The sequence below is a fragment of the Varanus komodoensis genome, unplaced genomic scaffold (assembly GCF_004798865.1).
Source record: "Varanus komodoensis strain SLA01 unplaced genomic scaffold, ASM479886v1 scaffold6_4, whole genome shotgun sequence".
Lineage (NCBI taxonomy): Eukaryota > Metazoa > Chordata > Lepidosauria > Squamata > Varanidae > Varanus > Varanus komodoensis.
In genome coordinates, this window is record NW_025336347.1 from 19,394,510 (window position 1) to 19,422,189 (window position 27,680).

At 46.7% G+C, this 27,680-nt stretch overlaps 1 protein-coding gene across 1 annotated transcript in view; it reads left to right on the forward strand.

The window, feature by feature from the left end:
* The first annotated feature begins 5,878 nt into the window (after positions 1-5,878).
* Positions 5,879-27,680, forward strand: part of LHFPL4 (LHFPL tetraspan subfamily member 4) — a 50,734-nt gene continuing 28,932 nt past the window's right edge. Inside the window, exon 1 of the mRNA XM_044451714.1 lies at positions 5,879-6,284. Coding sequence (XP_044307649.1) covers positions 5,879-6,284 — 406 coding nt within the window. The remainder of the gene's footprint in view (positions 6,285-27,680) is intronic.

Here is a 27,680-nt window from a genome sequence, read left to right on the forward strand (position 1 = left end):
AGCCAGACAAGGGAGCTGCTATGTAATCATAGGTGGTGCCATCCAAAGAGCAAGGAGGTGTACCTCCCTGCATTTGTATTGCCTTCTGCATTTTTGGCTTTGAACCACAGTGCAAGGCTGAACAGACTATGACTGTAAGCAGGACCTTGATGGATCCGACCAAAATAGCCATCTAGTCCACGGCTCCTCGAACTACGGCCCACGGGCCGCCATGCCCACTTATCCAGCCCACCTTTTGATTCGGCAAGCTCAAGGACGGCCAGGCCGGGGGCTGCCGGTCCCAAGGTTGCCGCTGCCGCCGCCGCCGCCCCACCATGCCCATGCCCATTGCGCTGTGCCTGCACCTGTCGTCTCGCCTCGCCTCGCCTCGCTGCGCCTGCAGGCACCACCGTCTTGCCATGCCCACACCTGCTGGCACTGCCACCTTGCCGGCCCACACCCGCTGGCACCGCAGCCTCACCAGCCCATGCCCACCACTGCTGCCTTTCAACTGGCCCCTCGTTGAAAACGTTTGAGGACCCCGATCTAGTCCATCATCCTGTTGTCTACCAGGGCCAATCAGCTGCCTGGGGAAGCCCACATCAAGGGCCTAACAGCCATGGCCCCCCCTCACTGTTGCTCCCCAGAAACTGGCACTCCACAGCATATGCCCTCCAAACATGGAGGATTCATGTGGCCATCTTGGCGAATAGCTGGTGACAGACCTGTTCTCTCTGAGTTTATCTAACTCCTATGGGAAGCCCTTGAAGAGGACGTGGTAGAACTTGCTGTCATCACTATTCCCTCACTGAAGGGCTTCTTGTCTGCTTATTATGGGGAGGGGCTGTTTGAAGACACTGAAGCACAGTACTGACTTCTGAAAATCCTTCTCAGCCTACCTTTGCCTCTGGTTTTTGTATTCTTACAAAGCATTGCTCTTAAACTCTGAAACATCTTTCCAGTCTTAAGGTCTAGAAACATTTTTGAAACAGAGTTTAAATTCTAGTGTGTGAAAATAGATCAAGGGAAGGTGTAAAAGACACATCTATTGCTTGTGAAAACATGATGCAGCCTGCAAACTTGCAAGCCTCCCAGTGCACTTCTCTCCATCAAGAACCAATGTGCTCACTTTATTATATTCTATTTTCATACATTTTAAAACACAGGGTGTCTCTTCAACAGATTCTATTTGAAGCAAACAAAATATAGATACCACTGCTAAACTAAATTAAGAATTAAAATCACTGTGGGATATTACCAAGAGTGGATTAGACAGCTGTTTGCATTGGTCTTGTGAAGTGCAGGCTCTCTTCATGACCTTCTCCATAGCCACACTCCCAAGCAAAGTCCACAAATTCAGGCTCCGTTTTGATTGGAGCAAACCAGTTCCAGGCATCTTCATCTCTGCTAGGAACAGACCTTTGCAAAGCTAAAGGGTTTTTAATTGCATGTGCAAACCCAATATCCAACAGGGAACAAAATGATACATTCCCTGAAAAATGATATATTCCCTGCTCATCAAAGAGTGCCTGTGCTGTGAACAAGCCCTGGCTCAGCCATGCCACTACTGGCTGTTTCAGTCTGCCCCTCTCCCAGGATGTACCAAATTTAAGTGACCATTGGCAGTCATTCAGGTGAATCCTGCAGTTTGCCCATCTGTCCTACTGTACAGAAAACAGGCCTTGATCTGATAAGCTGTCAGTTCCCTACTGGAAGGTATCTAGTTAGAAGGCTGTAAGGGGTAAAAATCAGTAATTCCAGAGCGATAGGCATTTCCCTTTTATTTTTAGATGATGCCCACATGTCTTGTAGCAGCCGGGTATCCTCTCAGTCTGATGAGTCATCTCGCCTATGTGAGAGAAAAGGAGGGGGTGCCCCCTCTTTTGAAATGGTGCTTGGGAGCTTCATTTTTTTAAATAAATGGTTAGTTATGAAAACTAAACAAATCTTTTAAACTGCTTAATCACTGCAGTCCTAGTTTTAACATATGAACTTCCAGATCATGTGGGATGACAGCTCTCATCATCCTTCACTGGCCATGGCTCATGGGAGTTTCAGTCCAACAGCTCTTGGAGGCCACACATGCGCTGCCCCTGCTTAAGGGGGATCAGACCACTTGGGACCCCACTCCAGCTGTCTTTCCAACATATTTCCAGACTCCTGGAAATTGGGCTTTTCATGGGTGTAGCACTGAAATTCCACCTGGTGTTTTGGTCACTGATCTCTGTTTACAGACTGAGAGAGGCCAGCTTTCAGGAGAGTCGATCCTTTACAAGCCTGTGCCTTTCTATTCAGAATGATGTCTCATCTGGTTCAATAGGACTTACTTTCGAGTGTTCAACAAAGGTATTGCGCTTCTGTCAACCTAAAAGTAAAATTCTATTTCAGAAAAATTCTCAGATGGAGGACATATTCCAGTAGAGAGTGGGTCTAAAGCCAAAGGGAAGGCGAAATGCCAAAAATAACAGCATATTTTAGCTTAGAGCTGTTACTGCTAGTAACAGGAGAAGCTTTGGAGAGAGATTTTTAGAATGGGTGAGAAACTATACAAAAACCAAATGACTGGTGGTTGAGGAGGGAAGGAGGCGGAAATAGAGGAAGGGTTCGTGGCCTTTGGGAGACTACTTGAAATGGATGGATTCAGGATTGATGCTTCTGTTTCTGAAGAATACTAGTAATCATTGTTGCCCTGCACTTGGCAAACATACACTTAGGCTGAAATTTTGAATCTTGCCATTGCTACTGACTAAACTATATTTTCTGAATCAATACATTTCCCAAGTATATTAAATCAGCTTAAAATGAATTCTTGGTTCATGAGGTAGAAAGAATAGTTTTCTTAAGGATTTGTAGAATAGTGATTTCTAAGAATGTTACCTGTATCGTTAGGGACTGATTGACTGGTGTATTCTTCTGGAATCCCTGAAAGAATGCTAGCCAGCAACTGGTTTTTGGTCCACCTGAAATGCTGTGTTGTAACCTTGCTGTGCTAATATACAATGCCAGGAAGACCAACCTGGCCCTACCCACAAGCCAGAGAAGGAGGGGCTGAAAGGCCAGTTCTGTAAGAGGAATAACCCTGCTACCGATTCCAGATCTTCAGGGGCAGCAGAGAAGAAGGGGAGGCTGCTCTTAGGTCAGAGGGTGAAGGACCACTGGGACGCCACACCGAAGCAAGGGCAGCCTGTCTTCAGCTGTTAGGAATGACTTATCAGCACTCAGCACCTGCAGTTATGAGAACAATTAATTAATTCCATGTATATGAAATACCCACTCAGTAGGGAAGTCCATGGAGTGATCTTGGGCCAGCAACTCTTTCTATCTAATCAAAAGTCACAGAATAGTTGTGAGCACCAAACTGTAGTGAATAAACTGAAATACATTGTCGGTTAATGACAGCTCACCTCATTATTTTGGCATTGTCAAAGTGATCTCTCTCCCTTGGCTTTTTGCCCCCTCTCCCCTTCCTTTATGTACCTTGCCATTTAGTTTGTTGGCCTCAGGGCAAGGCCTTTTTCACCCTCAATTATATACAGAGCCTGCCCCCCCCCCCCAAACATTGCACATTGCACTTTAATTGCTGTGAGCCACTTTGGGAGACAGTTTTTTCCTTCTGGGAAGCAGGATAAAAACTTATAATTGATTAATAAATTAAAAGGTCTTTTCTTCCTTTACTATGTACATATGATAATCCTGACCTATCTTATCTTTTCCTCTCAGAATAGGAGAAAATGGAAATGGCTAATTTAGAGATTAAAATTGTCTTTTTTCAGAACATTTTGCTAAAGCTTAAAGCATGAACTGTGTCATGGGAGTCTGGGCAAAGCCCCACTGATTGCAGAATCCGACATGTGTGTCTTCAGAGGCCAGACAAGCCATTATTATGTTCAATGAGACTTAGAAAAGTGACCAGTGGTAGAATTCTTGCTTTGCATGTAGAACGTCCCAAGTTTCATCCGTAGCATCACCAGTGGCTGGGGCATGCTGGGGATTGTAGGCACTTTGCCTGCCTGAATTTGCATAGGATTGCACCTTAAATGGATCAGCCAGCATCAATGTGAAAGACCACTGCTCAACTGGCAACATCAAGTAGACTTTTGGGGTTGGTGGGCATGTCTGGAATTTTGAAGGTGTCCTGGGCAAAAATAGGCTACTATGGTGGGCATAGTTGGTCATAAAATTCTCCTTTCCCAGAAAGCAAACTGGTGAGATCAGAAGAAAAGTAAGGAGTTAGGTACCAAGAACCAAAATATAGGCAAAGTTGGGGTCTAAGTCCAAACTACAAACTTCCATCACTATATTTATTTGGATTCAAGAATGAATATAGTGATAAAACACAGCACAACATTTGACCATGCTGATTTCTCAGCTTTTAACATTTAAAAACAAGATCTTTAAAAATACAATAAAAGTCAGGAAGATTCTGCATTGGAAACCCTAGATAATACTGGGCTGGATGAAATAAGAAATGGAAGACTTATTTTAATGGAATTAAAATCAGGAAGACATTGTGGTGGAAAACGTAGATAATATTGGGCTAGACGACTTGTGCAGAACTGCAGCCTTGAGACCAGACTCTCCCCAGCAGCGGCCTTTGTGAAGGTCAGTGGAGAAAGGCAGCATCCGTCATTTGCTTTCTCAGCATTCCATCCCTAGGCTGGAAAACTGTCTTTGGTGACCTGGAAACCCCACCTGGTAGTCCCAGTTGGCAGAGCTCATGTGGTCCATTTAGCTGGACTGGAACTTTGTTTTGAAGCCCTCATGGGGCTGATTGGTATGTCAGTTCTGCACACAGGCATCAACATATAAACAAACCTGCAGCATAGTTGGGAGAGAAGTCACCACACAATAAGCACTGTGTTGACTCTTATTCAGTGTTAGCCAGACTTAAGTTCCACTTTTTCAAATGAATAAATTCTGAAAAAGACTAACAGATACAACCCAGTGTAAATGACTTTTGCATTTCAAGGTGTTATGTCAATTATGTTGTAGTAGGGAGCAGAAAGAGAGAACCTTTCTATATAGTCACCTTCCCCAACCTCCAAGCCTTTTAGACAGCAGCTCCCAGCGTTTCTGACAGCTGACCAGCTGGCTGGGGCTGATGGGAACTGGACTCCACACTATTTGGAAGACTCCAAGTCGCAGGGTCCTGCTACGCCAGGCAACAAAAGGATCGTAACCATGGCTTCGCACTTTCTGGGACTAACCTCTTCCCCGAAAGGCTACTCCCGGGGCCACGCGAGGCTCCGCCCCCGCCCCAGGGACAACGCTCCCCGAAGCCTGCGGAGGTCTGAGGAGGAGGGAAAGGGAACACGTGTCCGCCCCTTGCGGCGGGCGCCACCTCTCGGCGCTTGGCGGGCGCCTCCTCTCCCTTGACCCGCTTGCTGGGCGCATGTGCGCTGCGCTCCTCCCTCCCTCCCTCCCTCCCTCCCTCCGGAGGCTGCCTGGGCGAAGCTTCCTTCCCTTCCCTGCTTCCTTCCCTTCCTTTCCCTGCTGCTGCTCGCGCTCTCCAGCGCACGCGCTTTCCGCCGCGGGCGCGAGCTTCGGCCAGGCGGCAGGCAAGGAAGGAGGCGAGCGGGAGAGCGGGAGCAAAGCGGCGGCGGCGGCGGCGGCGGCAGCCAAGATGGAGGCGCGGCTGGAGCTGCAGCGAGCGAGCCGGTGCGTCTTCTGAGGCTCCGCGCCGGGCGCCTTCCCTCCTGCCCCGTGTGCCCCATGGCCTGGCCTCTCGTCGCCCCCCCCTTGGGCTTACCCTCGGCCGGCGCAGCCACCGGGGCCGCGGGGCTCCCGGGGCCCGCCGTCCTCGCCCAGTGAAGAGAAGGTGCCGGTGCCGCCGCCCGCGCCGGGGCGCCCGTCTCCGTGTGTCTTGGCCGGGGCCCCGTGCTCGGAGCCGCCCGGCAGGATGCTCCCGTCGCAGGAGGCCTCCAAGCTGTACCATGACAACTATATGCGGAACTCGCGGGCCATCGGCGTGCTCTGGGCCATCTTCACCATCTGCTTCGCCATCATCAACGTGGTGGTCTTCATCCAGCCCTACTGGATCGGTGACAGCGTCAGCACGCCCAAGCCGGGCTACTTCGGCCTCTTCCACTACTGCGTGGGCAACGAGGGCAACAACCGGGAGCTCACCTGCCACGGCTCCTTTGCCGACTTCCGCAGCATCCCCTCGGGCGCCTTCAAGGCGGCCTCCTTCTTCGTGCTGCTCTCCATGGTGCTGATCCTGGGCTGCATCACTTGCTTTGCCCTCTTCTTCTTTTGTAACACGGCCACAGTCTACAAGATCTGTGCCTGGATGCAGCTACTGGCAGGTAGGAAAACCGAAGTGATCCTCCTCCCCAGAGTCCCATCTCCAGAAAACCAAATATTCCCTTCACACCCCCAGAGCAGCCACAGGGAGGAAAGGTTACACAGGAAAGTACGGGATTGCTTCCCTTGGGTTACAGAACGGTTGCAAAGGAGCAAGAGGGATGGGGATGCATGGCCAGAAGTTTATATGGATTGGGGGTTTTGCTAATGGGAGGAGATCCTGGCTAAAAAGAACATTCAGCTATATGGGCCAAGGAAAAAGGGAAGGCAATCATTTACATGAAGTGGATTAAACTATTTTGGAGGTTTTGATCAGTGCATTTTCATATTGGGGTACCATATTTTCTGGAGCAAGAGGAGGCCTAAGAGTGGAAGCAGTTTCAAAAGCTCCTCTGGACAGGAGCCATATACATGGTGTGTGTCTGTGGGTACCAAATATGCAAAATTTAATGAGACTTCTTAAGGTAACAAGCACAGGGAACTACTCACTGAATTAGATCCTCTAGGTGTAAATAGACTCCTTCTCTGAAAATACAGACTAACAGCTCAGGTTTGGCCTAGTGTTAATGGTAAGTATTAAAGTTGCTTGACTGAATTATAGGATGTCTGGGCCTCTTCTGGGGCACCAGGGATATGTGCAGACACACCACACACACAGCATGAGGCCGGATAGCATTTGCTTGTTGGTGCTCCTCCAAAGGTGGGCTAAGTGAACTCAAGTACAATTTAATCTGGGGTTGGATTCAGGGCAGGGACATGCCAGTGCTCCAGGGCTCAGATGAATTACTGGGAACTGTCTTTGGCTTAAATAGAAAATTCCTTCAACTTTAATTTTAAATGCTTTCAAGATTTAATGATTTAAAATGAGCTCAGAGACCAAATCCTCACTGCAAGGAGCCAGACACATAATCCCTGGGACTGGCCAAATGTAGTACTGCCGCTGTGTCTCTGTCCATGGTGCTGAAGGGGCTAAATTGAACAGAGAATGCAGTGGAAAACGTTGGATGGTTGGAAAGAACACACGAGAAAGCAACGCCAGGATCATAACAAACAAAAAACCATGGACCCGCGTTTCCTGAGCAGATAGGAAAGACCTAGAGTCAGGTGTAAAAATGTATGTAGTGTCTGATAATGGTGACACATGCAGATTTCTGTCCAAAACTAAGAGGGATTATAGCAGGTGTAGAACGAAAATGGAGACAAGAAAGGTCTCTTCCACTCAGAATGAAGGTGGGACAGTTGTCCCTTCATTATACAAGCAGCTTCAAGACTAAGCTCTGGGCTCAGACCCAGCTGCTGGCCCAGCAGAAGGAAGGAAGACCTGAATCTCAAATGAGCCAAGTTGCCTAGCTCAGCACTGAGGGAAAAGGTGTTAAGTCAGTGTGTGATTAGTAGAAAGGAGTCTGTCTAAAAAGAGGCTGTGGGCTTGTCAACACATCTTAATTGGGGTCAACAATTAGGGCTTTGCGAAAACCAGAAATTGGACAATGGTGGCCAGCGTTTGCCTCCTTGAGATGGGCTACAGGATGGCAGTCCTGCACAAGGAGCTGAAGTAGTTGAGGACAAGTACAATGCAGAATCAGAGAAGAAGCTGCAACCACAAGTATCTCAGAAGTTAAGTGCTGCTGCCTGAGAGACCCATATATCTGTGCACGGCTCTGCTTGGAGAATGCATCAGTGGAGAAGCACTTGATAAACTGTCTTGCTTTCTGTGCCAAATGTGGGAAGAATGTTTGATGATATAGCTTTAAAAAGTTAATAGAACAACTTGATTTCTTTTGTGAACAGTGGGGTGATCTGAGGCTCTTGATCAATTTTTTTTTGTCTGTACTTCTAAGTGAACTTGGAGTGAACTTGGTTACAGCTTCCTACACCAGAAACCCCACAATGCAGCCTCCTTTTACCCTTCTTAGGCAGTATCATCTGATGTGATGAGATACTTAGGATGGCAATGAGACTGGAGGCCCTGTAAGCTCTACGAAGAAAGGTTGCCTGGACAGGTGCTTTCTATATGGCAATGGAGGTGATGTGATTTTTTCTTTTAGCATATATTTTCGAAAACGCGGATCAAACTTTTCTGTCTTTCTTGCTCCCAACAGTCCTAGGGGCAATTCCAAGAGAAACCTGAAACCTGTTAGAGAAAAGGCAATTGAACCTCTTTCATCCCAAGCCTCAAATGTCCATTTTGGAGAAAGGGGGGGGGTTATATTCCACCAGACGGTGGGGGCAATGACAAATCAGGTAGAACCAAAAGGAAAGGCAGCAGGGCCAAAATATAAAAATATAAATGCATTTTACCTTAAAGTTGTTATGGCAAATAACTGTGCTTTAGGAGAGGTATTTTAGTATGGGGGGAATTGTAAAGAGGCCAGGCAACCACCAAATGATTGGTGGTCAGAGGAAATGCAAGGGGCTAAGAGTGTGTTCTTTTGGGAAACTATGGAGAGTGGAATTGGGATGCCAAGAGGGCTGGATTTGGCTCCTTGGCCTGAGATTTACATCTCTGTGCTAGAGCTTTATTTGAATGTCTGCAGAGCCATTCTCCTCCATTCCGTCTCAACACTGTAATCACACACACATCATGACTTCAACAACAAGCCATACTTCATTTGCTTCCTCCCCCACCCCACTTTTTCATAACATCTTGCCTGGTGAAGGACTCTGGGGAACTCAAAAACTTGCACATTTTTATTGAATACTGAATAGGTCCAATAAAGGTATTACACTAATGGAGATTTTGTAATTTTTCTAATAGCCAGTACAGCTGCCTTTTCTTTCTGTTGTGCTGTTCTTGGTGGGCAAGAAGTAGTCATGGCTAGAATTAGAAAAGCTTCCAGATTAGAAATTTTGCCTAGAAACAACTCTCAGCATGGCAGAGAACATCTCCCCTCTTTGTGGGTTCTTGCCCAATTATTCCAGTAGACTTTATGTACAAGTACCAGAGCAACACTGTCCTCCCAAGCCACTGTAGTGCAGAGTTCAGGATAAAACACAGTAGTGGAAATTACTCAGTTTAGCTGGCAAAGAATTAGCAGAGCAGGGAAAGGGGGGAAAGGCTAAAACTTTGGATCAGCGAATGACTGAAAAAGCATGGCATTCCAGAAGTGGAATTGTCAGCTGATAAGTACCCTTCTTAGCCCATTAACTGTCTTATTGTAACTAATTACGAGATTAATGAGCCAGCAACAGTTAATAGAAATGTTTTGCCATGGAGGTGATGTTTTCAGAATATTCACCAAAGGTAGCCATTTATCTTGGCTAAATAGCACAACTGTTTATCTATCTAGATAGAGAATATGTGCATTACCTGAACTGGGAGAAGCGCACACCGACTGTTTGCACTTGAGGCCACTGGCACCAAAAAGTAATTTCACAGAGCTCTGTTTTATTTATGATAAATTACTCAACTAAACATGCCAATGTAGCTGATTTATCAGTTAATAATCCAGCTCATCAGAAGAGCGACACTGCCTGAACATTTGTGGGGAATGGGGATTTTGAATCTATGAATACTTTTCAGTATATGCATAAATGAAACTCAGGCTGGGCAATTTGACCATGGAGGAGAGAGCATGAAGCAGCCTTGGAACACACGGGGTCAAAACTGGAATGAGCAAATTGAAGGACAGTCGAGACAAAATATTCACCCATTGCATCTTCTGTACCTGACATTCACACTCCACTCTGAGGCAACACAAATATTATCCTGCAGATGAAAATGCAGGAAATTTGGGTTATTTTGCATAAATGAAGTTGCTCGATCTAAATTAGGAAATTGGCCTCCCAGATACTAGTTGTTCATTGAAGATGTGGATTATTGTTATTCTGAGATCAGTATTTGAAATACTACAAAATATAGAATCTTTTCCCCCTTGTGTCATGTGAAAAGGAATATTTGGGAAAAGGAGAAATAGCAGACAGATGGATGAACTGAGGCTATACTTGCTGGGCAGTTAGCTGGTTCAGCTGTACCAACACAGAGGAACTAGTTCATGCACAGCCTTAAATAATCCATGATGATTTGTGGCGTGTTCATGCCCTTTCTATAACCCAATCACTGCTTGTAGGTTGTTGTGTCATCTGAGCCTGGGAAGGGTTAACAGAAGACCCCACCACCGTAAAACTCGCATGAATTCTCCAGACCAACAAGCCAACTTCGCTGGGTTCAGAGGACACAACAAGCTACAAGCAAGGGCTGGGTTACTTAAATGGTGTGCGTGGCTACCTGGCTCCTGCTGCAGGGCACCGTGGCTTAAGCCACTGTGGTGGCAAATGATCATGCGGACTTGTCCAGAGTGTGATTGCTGACCCTGACAGCTGGTAGTGTATGTCATGAAAGAGCAGCAAACCATTAGTTATTTAAATTATTACTATTGTTGCATTTCTGCTGCTGGGGAAGAGTATTTGTGGGATTTTGTTAACCTCAAATCCAATGTGACCAGTCATGAGTACTGTGGTTCTTGATTTGGGAATGGGGTCATTTGCTGCCCTCCCTCAAGCAGCAAAATGTCCTAGGCCATTCCTGACTTCTAGCTAATCAGTTCAGAGAAAACTCTATCTATTCCTCCTGTTCAGATGCCTCAAGAGACCTAGAAACATTCTCCCTTTAAAGAAAAGAAAACAGCTGTTCTCAGGGATCCAGGATTTACACTAAATTACTGACATAGTGCAAATAGAAGCGTGGAAGAAGATTACACCAGCCAGTTAGATGCAAACCGGAGGTTTCAAGTGGGGCTTCCATCATTACTTGCCATTAGTTATGCTGGCTAGGGTTGATGGGAATTGTAGGCCAAAACATCTGGAAGACCACAGGTGCCCATCTTTGTTTTAGGCTCCCCAGCTGGAGGATTCTGAGGCTTCTTTACTGCACTGCTTATTTATTATCTTTGTGTTCAGCTTTTTAGCCAGGATTGACTCCCGAAGTAGCTTACAATCAAAAGCCAACATGTTAATGAGCAGTCAGGTGTGCGTGCGCATGATGGGGAGAGGGAAAGGAAGGGAGGGGGCTGCAGCTCACTGCTCTAGCTCCATGTTCTTGTCTCTTGCATTCGAGTTGCTCTTGTCATCACCTCCCTGGTTAGTTGATCTCCTCTGTGCATTTGTAACCCAAACCAACTGCTGAATCTGAAGACGGTGGGGAGATGCACAGCTTTGCCTTGTTCACCAATATGAAACAGGCGTCTACTCCAGCAGCCGGTGGAGGGTGGGGGGCAGAAGGCTGAAGAGCTGGTAATGTCCACTGCGGGAGCTGCGGGGGAGCATTAATCGTTTGCATTCTGCTTTTCCACCCAAATCAGCCCTTGAGTTACTGATTCAGTGTTCCCAACCCCGTAGTCCCCAATCTCGAGTCCCCAGATGCTGTTGGATTGCAACTCCCTCCCCATGGACTGTGCTGGCCGAGGGTGATGGGAGCTGCAGTCCAACCTATTTGGGGATCCACTTTTGGGAACCCCTCGGATAGTCTACTACCCTCAGCCACCCATCTTCCTGCTGCTGGAGACTTCCAAGCCCTACAACATCCCTGCTCAGTGATAAAGACTTTCGGCAAAGAACTGCCCTTCGACAACCAGCCGCCCCGAGGCTTCGGCGGCATAAAAATGTTTTAATAAAATAAATAAATAAATAAATAAATAAAACCACCCTGCCTCAGAGCGTGGGCAGCAGAGCTCCTTGCGAGCAACCCAGCTGTTGCCCGTCGCAGGAGTGCAAGGAGCTGTAGCAGTTTAGGTTGAAGCTGGGCTTGTGTTTTCTGCTACCTGTATGTTTCAAAGGAATAGACAGTTGCGTACCTAAGCTGAACAACCAACATTTCTGGTGTGCACACTTTATAATCCTTTTCTCCCTTTAAAGCACTTGCAGTTTAAGATCAGGATGACTTAGTTTTTCCATTGTCATTTACTGATTATTTGAGTAGGCTTTGAGGGCATTGGCAAGTGCTGTATTGTTTTTTCAGCTGACTGATGGTGTGTTGATGATTTTATTCCTTTGGTTACATATTTGTGATTTTAGAGGAATAATGTTAATGTTGTTCATGTGGTGTACCATTTTTATGTAGGTTGTACCCTATTCTGGGCTCTTTGGGACAAAGACTAGGAAATAAATCAAAGAAATAGATAAATTACAACTCCTGTCCCTGATGGAAAAAAGCAAGGAAGCAACATGTGCATCAATATGTGCCTTTCCTTAGAAACAGTTTGGGCAAGGGCAGGGCTGCGCAGAACATTGGAGCATTTTGAAATTCAAAGCCGTTTTGCACTGGGGCTGGGGAACAGGGTTCCAGGCTGCAGTGCGACCCCAGTCCAAGTCCATGCGGTCCCTGTTTGAAAGCACTTTATGTCTTGATGTCTAATTAGTGGCTAACAAATCAGGGAAAGCTCTAATTAGGGCTTCCCAGAGAACTCCAGCTTAAGAAGCTGTGCCTCCCCCACCCCCAGAGGAAGCAAGTTCTAATTAAGAGGAAAGATGCTCTTGTATCCCAGGTAGAAAAAGCCATCCATCTGCCTTTTCCCAAATACCAGTAACTAAGAATTGGGGATTTCTTTCCCTTCGAAAATCCTTCCGATTATACAACAAGGCCCAGTAATATCTTCTGCGGGGGAGGGGGAGAATCATCAGGTGGATGGACCACATCTAGGCTTGCTCCTAAAGCTCAATTCCTCCTCCCAGGCCACAGCTGGCCAAGACAGCCAGAGATGGGAGCTGGAGACCAGCAATATCTGAAGGTCCTGCTGTCTCCCCCCCGGCCACCCCAGAGTCAGCTGATGGGAAACACAAACTGAGGGCCGCAAGCCTTGCTTTCTCTGCCCTCGCCTCGCTCTCTTCACAGATGATACTTGTCATCTTTAATTGTGAACCTTTCGGGACAAAGATGCAGATGCAGCAGGTGACAGCAGAGGAAGCTGCTCGAGGTGTGGAGAGAGGAGCAGTGATTAGTGCCGTGGCATATGTGCCTCTCTTGTCTTATCCCTCGGTGCAGTTACGCTGCAGAAGGGCAGCGCCTGTGTTTCTCTCTGGGTAGCTGGGACACATCCAAGAGGGGCTCAAGGCCCGGCGTGCTCAGGAATCACAGGCCTTGGTTTTCAAGACTTTCTGCCCAGTCCCAGGTGGCTGATTCTGGTCCCTTGCTAAAGAAGGAAAGGCAAATGCAGGAGCAGATAAATCTTCTGCCCAGGGCCACATTCCCTTGGATTAGCCCATGTGAGGCTGTATCAGGCAGGGTGGGCAGGGTCAGACGCAGAAGTGGATGACTCGCCCCTTTCCTGCTCTTGCTCCCCCCATTTCCTCGCTTTCCCCCACCTCAGTGCTCTTTTCCCCACCCCCCTTTCCCTCTCTTGGAAAGGGAAGGGAATTCTCCCTCCCCCATTTTCTCCATCTCTCCCTTACTTCCCATCCAGAAGGCTGCCCAGTGCAAACAGGCACCTGAATTGACTATATACAGAAGGCTTTTGAAATTAGACCAAAGCACACGTGCATGGAGCTTAGGTTGTGGGTATGTGACTGGCCCAAAGTCACCCCATGAGCTTCCTAGCTGAGAGGGGATTAATCCTGGGGCCACAGTTTATCCAGCCTGATACAAATAAACAAACAAATACCAAAAGAAGCAAGCAAACAAAAGGTAGAAACCATAGCTCAGTGATACAACATCCACTTTGCAAGTCTTGTGCTCATTCTTTGGGGCCTTTAGGTCAAGCATCACAAATTGCACAAGTAGAGGAGAAACTTAGCACAAGATTGCTGTCAATCAGATGGAATGCTTTTGGGGAAAAATAATCTTTAATGTGAATTTTTACAAAGCTATAAGAAGAAGAAAAAAGGAAATGTAAATGGTCTTGTGTGCACTGAAATGAACTGCTTCCAAAACGAAATGAGTACCATGAGTGTATACATCCCAAAAGAATTACACATAAGCTTCAAAAAAAAAAAAAAAAGAGCAAAACAAATATCCACTAATTCATCCATTTGCTGGGGGCATCTAAATACCACTTGTCTGAATTTTTAAAATAATTATATTAATGTATGTTTTATTTTTTGTAATTATTTTATTGTTATTTTTATTCTGATATTTTAATTGTATTATTTTATTAATGTTATTTGTCGATTTTATATTGTAATGGCCACCCAGAGAGCATGTTGCCGACGGGCGGCTTGTAAACAAATTACACAAACACTGGAAGCATGGTTAAGCCCTCAACAGACCCGTGTTATAGGTGGGTGCACATTTATCCTTCCAATGTTGTAAAAACAGTCACAAGGGCATGGAAAACCTTGTTATAATGATGTCGTGTTAACTTCCAAGCAACAGATAAATAATTTTAAGAGAACACGTGCTGCAGTAAATATTAAAAAGCATTCCAATAGTAAGTTTATCTCTATTATGACCCTCTCTCAAACTGCCAGCAGGTAGTAATTATCATTAAAAAATTAAAAAAAACTATTTAAAAGATTTTGTGATGACCAATGAACACAAAACAAAGCCTTTTGCTGAATAAGATATAACTTAGGATCTATTGATACTTCTGGCACAGATGTAGAAACAATGATCCCGTGATTAGGCAGAACAGAATGATCCGGTTCTCTGTTCCATTGCTGCAATTTAAGTTCCTGTGTTCATATTCATTCACTAATATTAAGTATTTATGAACTGGGTTGTGGGTCTATATAACCAATTTGCATCCATAAGCACTTCAAATAATGAAGGAGACTCTGAAGCTGTAGAACTGGCAAAGCCAAATGTAGATTCTGATAGGCACTGCAATTGCATTCAGCCATAGCACTGTGGCATAGTGGTTAGAGTGCTAGACTGGAACTCAGGAGATCTAGAGATTATTCCCTCAGCCATGGAGCTCACTGGGTGCCTTTAGGCCAGTCATAGACTCTCAGCCTAACCTACCTCACAGGGTTGTTGTGAGGAAAAAATGGTGGGAAGCCACTTTGAATTCCTTGCATTCTTACATTACGTATAAATGTAATAACAAGAAGCAAGTAAATTGTATTTGACATGCAAAGATGGAATAGCAATAATATTAGCAGTAATAATAATAGCAATAATAGCGTAATCAGCACACGCTAACTGATCCCAGGTAAAAATCAGCGTTTCCCTCCAAGTCCACTACATGAATGTTTTCTTACCAATTTTTAAATTTGGGTTTCCCTGCAGAGTCAATTTAGCATAAGGAAATGGCTGCAACTGTAATTAACGTTATATGCAGCACCTCTCTGACTGCCATAACTGTAGGAGGAACCTTGTCTATTTCAGAGCGCTGAGAACCTTATGTTATCCATAAAGAGACAGCATCTAAAGGGTTAGACCCTTGAACTGTACAAAGGGAAGTGGGATGTAACCTGTTAAACAAAGCAAATCAAACAAACCTGCTTTGCATGTAGATGGTTCCCTGATTCTATTTTTGGCCTCCCCACTTAAAATGGACCAAGGACCAACCAGCTGGGACCCTCCATGTGTTGAACTACAACTGTCCCATCATCCCCAGCCAGAGCATAAAACAGCTGCCCCATGTAAGGCTGCTGAGGAATCCTCATTCGACTGGTCAGAAGGAAGTCCCTAGTCATTTTGTAATCTCAAAGAGCAGAAGAACAGCTCCAAAACAGTTGGAGACAGTTTAACAATACAAAATGTAAGAAAAATAAATAAATTAAAACACAATGTCCTAAAATTTAATGAATAATAAAACCCCAATTAGGTCTTAAAACATTGGGAAAATAAAAGGGTTTTGGCCTGGTGCCAAAAAGAATAAAGTGGCGGCACCAGGTGAACCTCTCTGGGGAGCAAATTCCACAATTGGGGTGCCACCACAGAGAAGGCCCGTCTCTGAGTAGTCACCCTCCTAATCTCCTTCAGGGAGGGCACCTGGAGAAGGGCATCTGTCCCAGATCCTCAGGGGCTTGAGTAGAACAGGAACACTGAGGGTCTGGGTTTTCTCATTTCTGGGTGGCAGTAGGATAATACGCACTCACCAGCTCTCCGATTTGTAGCACACAGAGCCCTCCGGGGTATTATAGATTGAGCTACAGGAGACTGAGAATGATACTGTCTTGTTCCTTCCCAGCCCACCACAACTACACCCATGGCAACCCAGGCTGAATTAAAAACAATACACAAGAGTGTGTTCTTGCAGGGATAGGCTAGATTTTGCTGCTGCTTACCTTTCACAACCCCAGTTAGCTTTTGATTGATGCTTGGAATGTTCACAAGCATTCAAGCTGCTCAGGGTGGGTGAGTATATTGATAACAGAATAACTTGATCACAGAACAACTTATGGGTCAGAAAAGGCAATGCTGCCTTGGAAAATGGAGGAGAGAAAAGAGCAGGGCTGAAACAGGATGGCTATGAGAAGCAGAGCAAACTGACAGACTGACTACTTATGGGTCTACCACTGAGATCGGTCAGACTGGTGGCACAAGAGGCAAGGCCTTTTCAGTGGTGACTCTGTATTTGTGGAACACTGTTGCTAGAACTTTATTATGCTCTACTTGACTAGCTTTTTAAACGGGTCCTGATTTTTTAAAAAATCCACTTCTGAACCCAATGCAAGAGGCTTTACATTTCAAAAACCAAGCTACCTGAAAGATTTCCAGCCTACTCAGACTTTAACATCTTCAGGGGCCCTAGTTCATGGACTGGGTTCACACAATGCAGCAAACAATCCATGCAGAGATTTGCCTGAACTTCCCAGTCAACCCTGAGACTCCCATGGCACTCCCTGCAGTGTCCTCCTGGCTATCCCGTGCATCCCAGCAATGCCCACAAGCACAATCCCCACCCTTCCTCCTGTCTTGTCTATGGACTGCAGCAGCGTGCTCCTGATTGGTCCACTGTGGCCCTGAGATGGATCCCCCTTTGCCCTCCTGGGTGTACCTGAATGTTTGCAGCACTTCCCAGTGTCCCCAGCTCCCAGAGAAATCTTTATTGAATAAGTAAAAATAATTTCATTATGATTTCCCCCTTCTTCCACCATTATCTTCTCCCTCTCTCCCTGTTCCAGATGAAAACAAGGAGATGGATATATCACTCAGCCAGTGGCAGTAAAGTGAGCAACACTGTGTCCGTTGCTGGAGGGCTGGGGGCACCAGAGGTCAAAGGCCAGAAGTAGCCACTTCCATGGTTGCTCTTGCCAGGGGGCTCCACCGTGTTTTTTACACCAGCAATAATATAATTGCAATCCTAGATCTCAGTATCTGGAAAAACTATGGTGACGTGTGTAGAATGTTCATTCTTTCTGTGGTTTTAAAAAACTAATTGTTCCGTGGAGAAACTGTGCAACTGTGTCCAGATGACACAACAGACCCACAGTGGTAAGATTTTACTGTAGTTTCTCATGTTGTGTGAACCTGCCCTTTGTGAGGCAGGTAACCAGTAGGGAGTGGGTTCCCGTCATGGAACAAGCCGCCCAAAGAGGTTTGCCTGGGTCCATCCTTGTGGTCTTTCTGGAGCAAGGAGGAAATTTTTCTGTTCACCCTGGCTTTCAAAATAATCAAGTAGACTAAACCTGTAAGTGTTGAAATTTGTGTTTTACTTCTAAAATTGTTTCAAGTTTTTATTTTTGTTGTATTTATGCTACTTTTGATTTCATGGTCCTATCTTTCATTTTGTATTTGAATCGTATTTATGGTTATTTATTCCATGTCACCCCAAAATATGGGCAGCATCTAAATGCTTGCATTAATAAACACAAGAACAGGTCACATTAATATTATTTAAGCTGCTTTTAAGCTACTGTTTAATGTGCCGTGCTCTGTATTTTTAACCTCCATGGCCTTCCCAAACCTGGTGGCATCCAGATCTGTGGGACTACAGTTATCCCTAGTAGTGTCGCATGGCTGTGCTCACATGCTGTAGTTCAAGATATCCGGAAAGTGCCTGTTTAGAGGGATGATATCTGTGTTATGACTGTGAAGTGCAATGTATCAGTACATGCCATTCTTTGAAATAAGATAGTAACACAGCTGGGAGCCTCAGAGGCGACCCTGGGGAGGTATTTGGCCTAACTTCAGCCTTTTACTGTCTACGTGCATAACGGGGAATGATGCCCAGGAAATGCAGTTGTTTGTTCAGTTCCACCCCATAGAAAGACTCCATACAACGAAGCACATACATATGTCCCAAATCTGTGAACTCTTTCCTGCTAAGGCATGCCATACTTGGGTGCTTCTAGGTTTGTTTTCTTTATTTTTTCTTCATTATATTTATATCCCACCTTTTTCCTTCCAAAGAACTCAAGGTGGCTTACATCATTCTCCCCCGCTGCTCTCAATCTTTTCCTCACAACAACCCTGTGAAGTCGGCTGGGCCGAGAGTCTTTGACTGGCACAGAGTCTCCCAGTTAGCTCCATGGCTAAGCAAGGACCAGAACTCAGATCTCCTGAGTCCCAGACCTGTGCTCTTAACCACTGCGCTGCACTGGCTTTCAGATGGTGGAGTCATAGTGCTACCAGTCTGCCTATACTCTGTGCTGCTCTTCCACATTTCCCTCCTTGACAGAGTTTCCCTGGGAAGAAAAAAGATTAAAGAAGCAATGGGAAATATGGGCGGATTACAAATAGAAGACCAACATCTGCCTCTCATAAGACCCCCTATTCAGGGTAGGGCAATTGCGCAGTAAGAGCATCGTCTGATCACACCCCTTTCTGAAGCACTCCATGTGCGTGTGCGCACGTGTGCGTACAGAGGTGGAGGGAAGTTATTTTGCTCTCACCCTCCAAAATAGCATCTGGAGAACGGAGTGTCCCCTGACGATTCAGAAACTTGCTGTCCCATCCTTAGTCAGCCACCGCTTCTTCAACCAGGGCCATACTTTGAATTGGCCAAAAGCTCTGGCTCAGCTTTCACTGTTTATTTCATTTCATTTAAAGTCATTTCTAGGCCACCTTTAAGGAAGGAACCTGCTGTATATTTGCATTCTCCCCTTCTCCCTTCAGTTACCCATTCAAGCTGAGGCAAGCAAAAGTCTCTGTAACCCTTTCTAATTTCCCAGAAAGTTGCTGTAAAGTTAAAGACCTGTCTTACTTAACAGACCAAAGGTCCACAGTCCAGGATGGCCAAGCAAGGCCCCCCTTGGGTGATGGAGGAAGTAGTCCATAGGAATACAGGAAGCTGCCTTAAACCAGGAAAAAACTGATCCCTCTGGGTCAGTCCGTCCTGCACCAGGGGAGCAGCATTCCAAGTCTGGGGTCCCAGTCCCGCCTGTCTAGGGCTTCTTAGATGGCCGTGTCCCCCTTTTTACCCCAGCTCCTATCGCCTGACTGCTGCCCTGTGGTTTTCCCCGTTTGCAAAATGCTCAGATGCTCTTCCTGAGACTCAGTTACTGGCAGTAAGAGCTTTTAGCTAAAATATCCTGGCATTTTGGCTCCACCCCTTTTGCCTTTGCCCTGGACATCCCTGAAATGTAGCCTGGAAAGTTTCCTTGAATAGCATTTGGCCCTCAGGTTGAAAGAGGTTCTGCACCGCTGGGTCAGAGGCAGGCAGGAGGTGGAGCAAGATCTGTCAGTAGGTCTCTGGATGGCTGGCAGTAACCTTTGTGACTCCTACTTGCTTAGCAGCAGCAGCAGCAAAACAATGTTCCTTCCCTAAATGAGGCTGCTGACGTGAAGAGAACGTGAGATAACCCACAGTGAACTTTTGTGTGACATGACTGTGACCTCTGTTCAGTTCTAGAACTAAAAACTAATTCCCAGGCAGGCTTAGAATGGACTGAGAAATACTCTGTTCTTCATTGCTGTGTTGTTTGCACCTGGCTCTGGTCTTGGCTTTCTAATTACATTAAAAAAGCACATGGTAGATCTAACAAGTCTGAGGTCTGCCCACTCCTGGTCAACACCTGCTTTCCTCAACCTGGTGCTCTCCAGACATATTGGCTGGGGATGATGGGAGTCATACATCTGGAGGGTACCTGGTTGCGGTAGGCTGGTCTGCATCACTTGGCAGTGACTTTCTGGGGGTTTCAGCATCTTTCTCAGTCCAACTGGGAGATGCTGGGGCTGAGCCTGCGAGACTCGGCACGCAAGGCACGTGCTCTGTTGCCGAGGTCTAGCCCCTCCTTATTTGTCCCCAGCACTCACTAAGCAGGGAGAATTGGCTACCTCTAAGCACATTAGGAAGAGCAGGTGAGTCATATCGGCCCCTTTGATGAAGACTTTCCTTTGTTGACCTGTTATTTATTTTATTCTGAGGGGGGCAGGTTGCTTCATTATATAGGGAGGTAAGCCCGCCCTTCCTGCAGTAGCAGGAGCTTAAAGACTTGCATGAATGCAGCTGGTAACTGGACTTCAGGAGAGGAGATGCAGAAGGGAGCAAAGATGCTTTTGTCTGGATTTCTAGTGGCTGTCTTTGCTTTCGTCCTGCTGCACTCTGACTAGCTGCATTGCACGCTGCAGCCAGCCTTGGTGTGAGGGCCTTGCTCCTCAAGCATGCCCAGATCCGGAAAGCGGACCTTCATGTCCACTGGAGAAGGCAAGAAAGAGAAGCGGCGCACCGAATGCAATGAAGCCTGGATCAGCAAAATTCCCCCATCAGCCCTTGCCTGTGTTTTATTCCCAGTGGCCACTCTGACAAGCAGATGCTAGGGCGGCAGCGGGGGAGAATAGATATACATGTTTGCTGAGGACCCAGCAGGAGCACTGGCAGAGCAGGGAAGCTGCAGCGGGGAAAAGAGGGAGAGGACCGTGTGGGGTGGAGAGGGGGAGCCACTGCCTGGAAACTCTGGGTTACAGCTTTTTCTCTGCTTTCAAAGCTATGATTGTTTGCAACCCATTCTCAAGGCACTCAGACCTAATGCCCTGGGTAAAGGAAGGGAGTGTCAGTTTCCTCTTCAGAGCTTAGACTCTCACATAATGAGTGTTCACAGTAACGATGCTTATTATTGCTAATGATTATCAGTATTTTGATACTACTTTCGCAATGTGTGCCCTTGCCAGGTCTTTGGAATCTATACTGCATTTTATCTTTGTTTCAGCCAAGGTCACATAGTGGGCCCATGTCAGAGGCATTTTAATTGTGTTTTTCTTAGATCCAAGGCCAGCTTTCTAAACCAGGCCTGCCTAAAAACCTTTTGGGGCCAGAGGGAACATTATATTTCATTTTCTTCTCATGTATGATGATGGTGATGTTAAAAAACCCAATGTGACCAAGGATGACAAAAACAAAATGATCTGCTGAAGAAATACATCTTTCATTATGAATTTGACAAACCAACATGTTCTCACCTTTAACTGATGCATTTTTAAAATTAAAGTACCACTTCTGCATGTTTCCAAAATACCCTATACAAGCACCATTTTTTAAATAAATTGGGTACAACCCAATATTCACCCCACTTAACTTCACAAAACTACTAATTTCTGTCCAGCACAGCCATGTTGCAAAGTCCACACAGCTACATCTTCATATCTAATATATTCCTGCCCTTTGAGACCTTTACTGCACACTTCCTGGCATGATAAATGTAAACTGAACAAGGCCCTGGCCACCCTTGAGTCCATCCCACAAACAGAGCTTCCACTGCACCCACAAGGACCACTTACCCCAACCTGGTGCCTTCCAGAGATATCGGACTACACGTCCCATAATTTCCCAGCCGGCTTTGGAGAAGGGAGTTGTAGTCCAACCCCTCTGGAGGGGTGGGGAGTTAATAGGATTATGGGAACTGTAGTCCAACATCACTGGAGGACATCAGGTTGGAAAAGGCTGTGTGAGAGAGTCATTGATCATTGTTTCTGCACAGATTTAAATTTCCTTTCCACTCCTGATCAGCCCCACCAAACCCAGATAATCAGTGGACCACCAAACTCCTTGACAGCCTTTCACCAGTTTTTTGTTATTTCAGGTCAGTGGCTCCCTGAGTCTGCAGTAGGCTGCAACCAGCTTAGTGGGTCCCATATTGTGGAAGCCTGTTGTACTCCCTGCACCAGGGACTTGGGTGACTCCATCAATTATATCAACACACATAATATTCACCGAATAAGACTTCATGTGTATATCACGCTTTAGTAAATGTGCCCAAGACACTCGGTGTCCATCATCTCAGCAGTCCATACAGTGGTCCCGCAAGGTGGGCCAGTATTACTTCAGTGCCAGCACTGGCTTTTCGGGGGCTTTGGGCAAGACACCCTCACTGGGCTGCTCCCCCCACCCACATTGCCACCTGTGGCTCTGGCTCCCTTTCCCCACACTGTTGCCCCTCACTTGTGGAAAGACAGAGAGCTGGGAGCGGGTCAGCAGGGGCATCTCCCACTCCTCTGCGCCTCCATCACTGTGGTCCAGACCAGAGCAAGATGCTGGCGAACAAACAGGTTGCCATGACGAAGGAGAGGAACACATCCAGGGGCTCTTTTCAATGTGGCCCCTGCTGCCTCGTGGGCCCTCAGCAAGTATCCAGCCATACTCAACCTGGGCAAGCAGCCCTGTCGGTCTTGTCGGCAAGGGGCAGAAATTGAAAAGGGTCACCAGACAAGACTCACTGCATCTGCTTGTGGCTGGCCTGAAGGTTGACCCAGGAATTGCTCAACACGTGGCTTTTAAGTGCTGTGCTGCACCAGCTTTCCAGTACACCTTTTAATAGATGAGGCCCAGAACCTAAACACACACCAAGATACTGTGGCTGGGCTGGGATTCCAGTCCAGGACCCTCAGATCCAAAGGGTTACCTTCCAGCGGTCCTGTTCAGGCCCAACAGGCTCAGTCTGATCAATCATGGTGCATGAGACAGACCTTTCTTTGGAACTACCGAGGTAGCATCTGGAGGGCACCAGACTGGGGAAGGCTGCTGTGCAGGATTCAAGTACATATTTCCTCACTGCTTCCCCTTCCCTTGGATGCCTCTCCACCCTGTCTCTGTTTTTTCCAGAAGATTATGATTATTTATTTAAACAGTCCCGCAAATGTACCCAAGCCTGATTCTCAATAGATTTGTGTTTCTTCCACTTTACTCACACCTTTTCTTCAAGGAACTCAGAATGATCAGTAGTCCCATCAGGCTAGGTTATGAATGCTGGTTGGTGCCAGGGGACCTACCGAGCTTTGTAGCTGAGTGGGGATTTGAATCTGGAGCTGCCTGCTCATAGACCGACACTCTAACCACTGGCTTTCATGTGGAGGTTGTCAGAGGTGGGGCTGGGTACTGAAAGAAACTGGGGCTCAGGCCCACAGGACAGGACAGGACAGAAAAGGGGGAAAAAGGAAAGGAAAAAATGCATTTGTTAACTTCCAGATGCTCCAAATTGTGCAAAGGACCAGGTCTCCTAAGGACACCTCTGTTTGTAAAATGGGATGCATGAATAAGGCAAAGGAAGGCGTTTGAGTTCAGAAAAGAAACCAGGAAGAGAGATTAGTGTGGGGGGCCGGCGGGGGGGGGGGAATGAAGTGCACCTGAGCAAAATGCAGCCACCTTGGGGTAATCAAATGCCACAGAGGTCATTCAGGCTTCTATACCTTTATTTCAGCAAATAGCCATGGACCACTGGGTGGGTGCGGGGGAGTGGGGGGACTCCCGGAGATTCAGGGCTCCAAATGAAAGATCTGAGGCGACAGTCCTAGCAAGCAGCCTCCTAACTTCACCTCTGGAGGTTGCCATAGTTGCCGGTTTGTCAGCTGAGCCATGCCTTTTCTGCCCTCTGGATTGCCATCCTTTCTTGAGGCAGGGCCATTTTACGCTCAGCCTCTGTAACTGTGCCTTTGACACTGGGCTGAGCGAGCGGAGCTTCTCAGGCACGGAGCTTAACAGCCAGGCTAACATGCTGCTTGGTACTGACCAGACTGCTGCCAAAGGCACAGCTACTGTCTTGAGTGCTTTCTCCTTGGGGACTTAGCATTTGCAATTTCCATGTTCTTTGCTTTGAGGAAAAGTAGGTCCTGTCATCTCTTACAGTTCCTTTAAGGATTTTAAGTGCATCCCACAGTGTGTTTTCTTAACTTTTCCATTTGCTTGTAGCAATATATTAGTTAATGGTCTGCTCTCTGAGTTCCGGGAGTCTTTTCCCTTCATTTGCATAAACACTTCCCAAGGGGTAAGTTCCACTGAAAATAGGGACACTTACTTGTGAGTAAGCATGCATAGGATTGCTTTGTAGAATTTATGCATGTTTGAAAGTGACTGCCCTTTTCATCAGTCCACAGAGAGACCCTTTTCCTATCTGTCTGAAATATCTCAGTTCTGATCTGTTTTCGGTTGTAGAATGCCTGAAAATGTCTCACTAACGGGATGCAAAACACAGATGTTTCAGGCAGCAGAAGAGCAGTTAGGTCTCCCATTGAAAGCAGTGGGAGACTGGCTGGAATGAATTGGAATCATGAAAATGACCTAATCATGAAAGTGACTGTGATTTTAACAAATTAATAATAAACGAATGAGGTTTCACTAAGGAAAATGAGTGGAATAATACAAAACCAAACCAAACCAAACCAAAAAGACACCATTTCTTGCTCAGCCCATGAACGAGCTGCTGTTTTCATGACTGCACAGTGAAACATATTAAGTCGGGCTTTTGAAATGAGAAACAAAGCATAAGTCAGTGCCTAAGAAATCTCCAGGCCAGGACTAATGTAGTTGTATTTTACTGACCACATTTTAACCATCCTTTGCTCCAGGAACTTGCAATGCCACACTTGGACTAGGTGGAGAGATGGTGATCTGTGTGTGTGCATATTTAATATCAGTCCTTTGTTGGTAATACTTCTGTGACAATAACAGGAAGGAAAGAAAAGCTGAACAGCGGCAATGAAGGAGGAAAGGAGAATGCTGCAGAGGCCCATGGCCAGACTGCTCTACCATGGTAGTAGAAGCCAGGCCGCTTCTCTGGAACGTCTTCCTGCCGCAAGGCTGCTGAAAGCAGAGAAGCCAGCTTGGAGTCTACAGTTGGGGACCCTAATCAGAGGCAATGCCGGCAGCACTTGCGACAGCCTGACATTCTTTTAGAGAATGTTCTGCATTTGTCCTCTGTGCCCTCGTGGCTCACTGATCGCTTATTTCTCATTTCTTCAGCCTCTCTCTGACACTCCGTTCTGTGTGTAACTTTAACACTGGCTGAGAAAGAAAAGGAAAAAAATTGTTGTTTTGTTCTGGTGCCTTCAGCAGCTCAAGACAAAATAATCATTCTCGAAAGTGTACACATTGACCCTTAACTGATTCCTTCATGTCCTGCTGACCCAGCTGATGCATTGAACTCCAGGAATCCTGCTTTCCTGCCTCTGCCTCTCCCTCCCCCTCTCCCTCTCTCCTTATGCTGAGCTGATGGTCCATCGCTGATCATCCAGTCTTTGGTTGCCCTGTACTGGTTCCCTGTAGTTCGCCAGTGGGGGAGTCCTCGAACCCTCATTGGTCCCTGCATCTCACCTGTCCTCCAAAGCATGATGTGGTTCTCCCATCCTCCCATTTTATTCTCACAACAACCATTTGATACCGCACCTGGCCAAAGGTCACCTGGCACGCTCCATAGCAGCATGCAAGTTTGAACATGATTCTCCCAGTCCTAGCCCGAGGATGCATCTCTCGGCACCTGCTGGAGTCCCTCTCCCTCCTGATTTCTATTTGAGCATAAAATCCAGAAATTGCCCACTGAAGCTTGGGGACGCCTGCTCAACCCAGCCTTCCTTGAGCTGGAGCCCTCCGGATGTGCTGGTCTTTAGCTCCCATCCTTCCCAGCCAGCTCACCTGGAGGACGTTCAGGTTGGGGCCGCTGTTCTGGCCACTGCAACATGCTGGCTCTAGAACTGCTGCACCCGGACAGGGCCCTCGGCCACCTCCTGTCACAGGGGGAACAGGCTTTTGCAGAGCTGCTGGGGCAGTGTGGTTGAAAATATGAGCCATGAGCCGGGAAATAAATTGTTTGCGCCCCAGTGATAAACTCTGTATCTCAGCGCTCCCGTGTGCCACGGGGATGATTCTGCAGTCCAGGATTGCCCTTACGTTTGGTGAGGCTCTGCTGCTGGGCAGGTGGAGGGCATGGAAAGGAGGTGGTGAGAACTTTACGCAGGCAGAGGACCTTGGTGGTGCCGGCATCCTCAGCAGGTCCGCAGCTGCCCAGGACTTCAGTGGCCAGGCAGGGACTTCAGCAGCAGTCATGGTGGCTATAACTGGGCCATAGAGGATGGGGTGGGTTTAGTGGTGGTGGCGGAGGTGGCAGGAAGGGCAGGGGAAACTCCTTGGGCAACACAATGCGCAGGTCACACTGGAATTTGGCATTAGCCCTGCTCCTAGGAGAAACAGCCAACATCTCTGCTTACAAAACAGGACTTTGGATCCAGGATCTGCTTTCTGTGAGAGAAGGCCATCTGCCTGCACAAGTCTTTTCCACTTGATTTCTGCTTTTTTTCCCACCTGATACACACACACACACACACACACACACACACACACACACACACACGTGTCACAGGTCACTCCATTCACTAGGGTCTTAGGACTCTCTGTGTAACTTTTTCAGGGGGATGGAGAACTTGCCATGGAAAGGAGAGAGTGGAAAAGTCCACTTCCACCAGCATAGTTGATCTGCTTCACTCTGGATGCAACCAAAGGTGACTGTGGTGTCTTATGTAGATATAAGTTCCAGTAAGTATGTATATCATTTAAAAGAACACCGTCAAAAACAGTAAGGAATAGAGAGGAAGGGACTGAATGTCTTGCACTGTGAAGGTGCTGAGGAGGTTGCCTTGCAGCGGGACAGAATATTTGTCCACTGAGTCCAGTATTTCCTACTCTGAACTCCAGGCAGAGAACAAAACAGTCCCTTCCATCATCAGCTACCTGATCCTGATCCTTCCATCAGCATCGCCAGGTACCTTTTGTGTGAGAGTGAGGGGGTCTTGACCCACTGAGTCACAGCCCATACCCCGAAAGCTAGGATTGTGCAGTGTCCTTCTCTTTATTGCAGCCAAATCAGGAATGGGAGCGAAGGGCAAATGAAGGCTGTACAGTGAAGGGACCCTGTAGGGCAGTCTGGCTGCTCACACCCAAAGCTGTATCAGAATATGCATCTTGAGTCACACACCTGCCCAATCTGTATTAGAATGCAATTTTATGGATGTTTAGACAGAAAAAACATCCTACCAATTCCTACAGGGCTGGCTGGGGAATGTTGGGAACTGAGGGACATTTTTTTCTCTCTACCTACCTTTAGAGAGAGAAAAGGTACCTTTCGAGACCTACAGTTTCCTGACTGTTCCCTATAGACTGCAATTTCATACATCGCTTTACCTGGAAATATGTTAACTGACTCCGCAACATTATTATTATTAATTATTCCAACATTCTCCAACCCAGTGTCCTCCAGATGTGCTCCCATTATCCCCAGCCATTGACCACCTGGATAGCACTGGGATGGGGAAAGCTGGGTGAGGACAACAGAACAAGTATCAGGTTTCCCTATATACCTAAGAAGTTTTACTTGGTCAC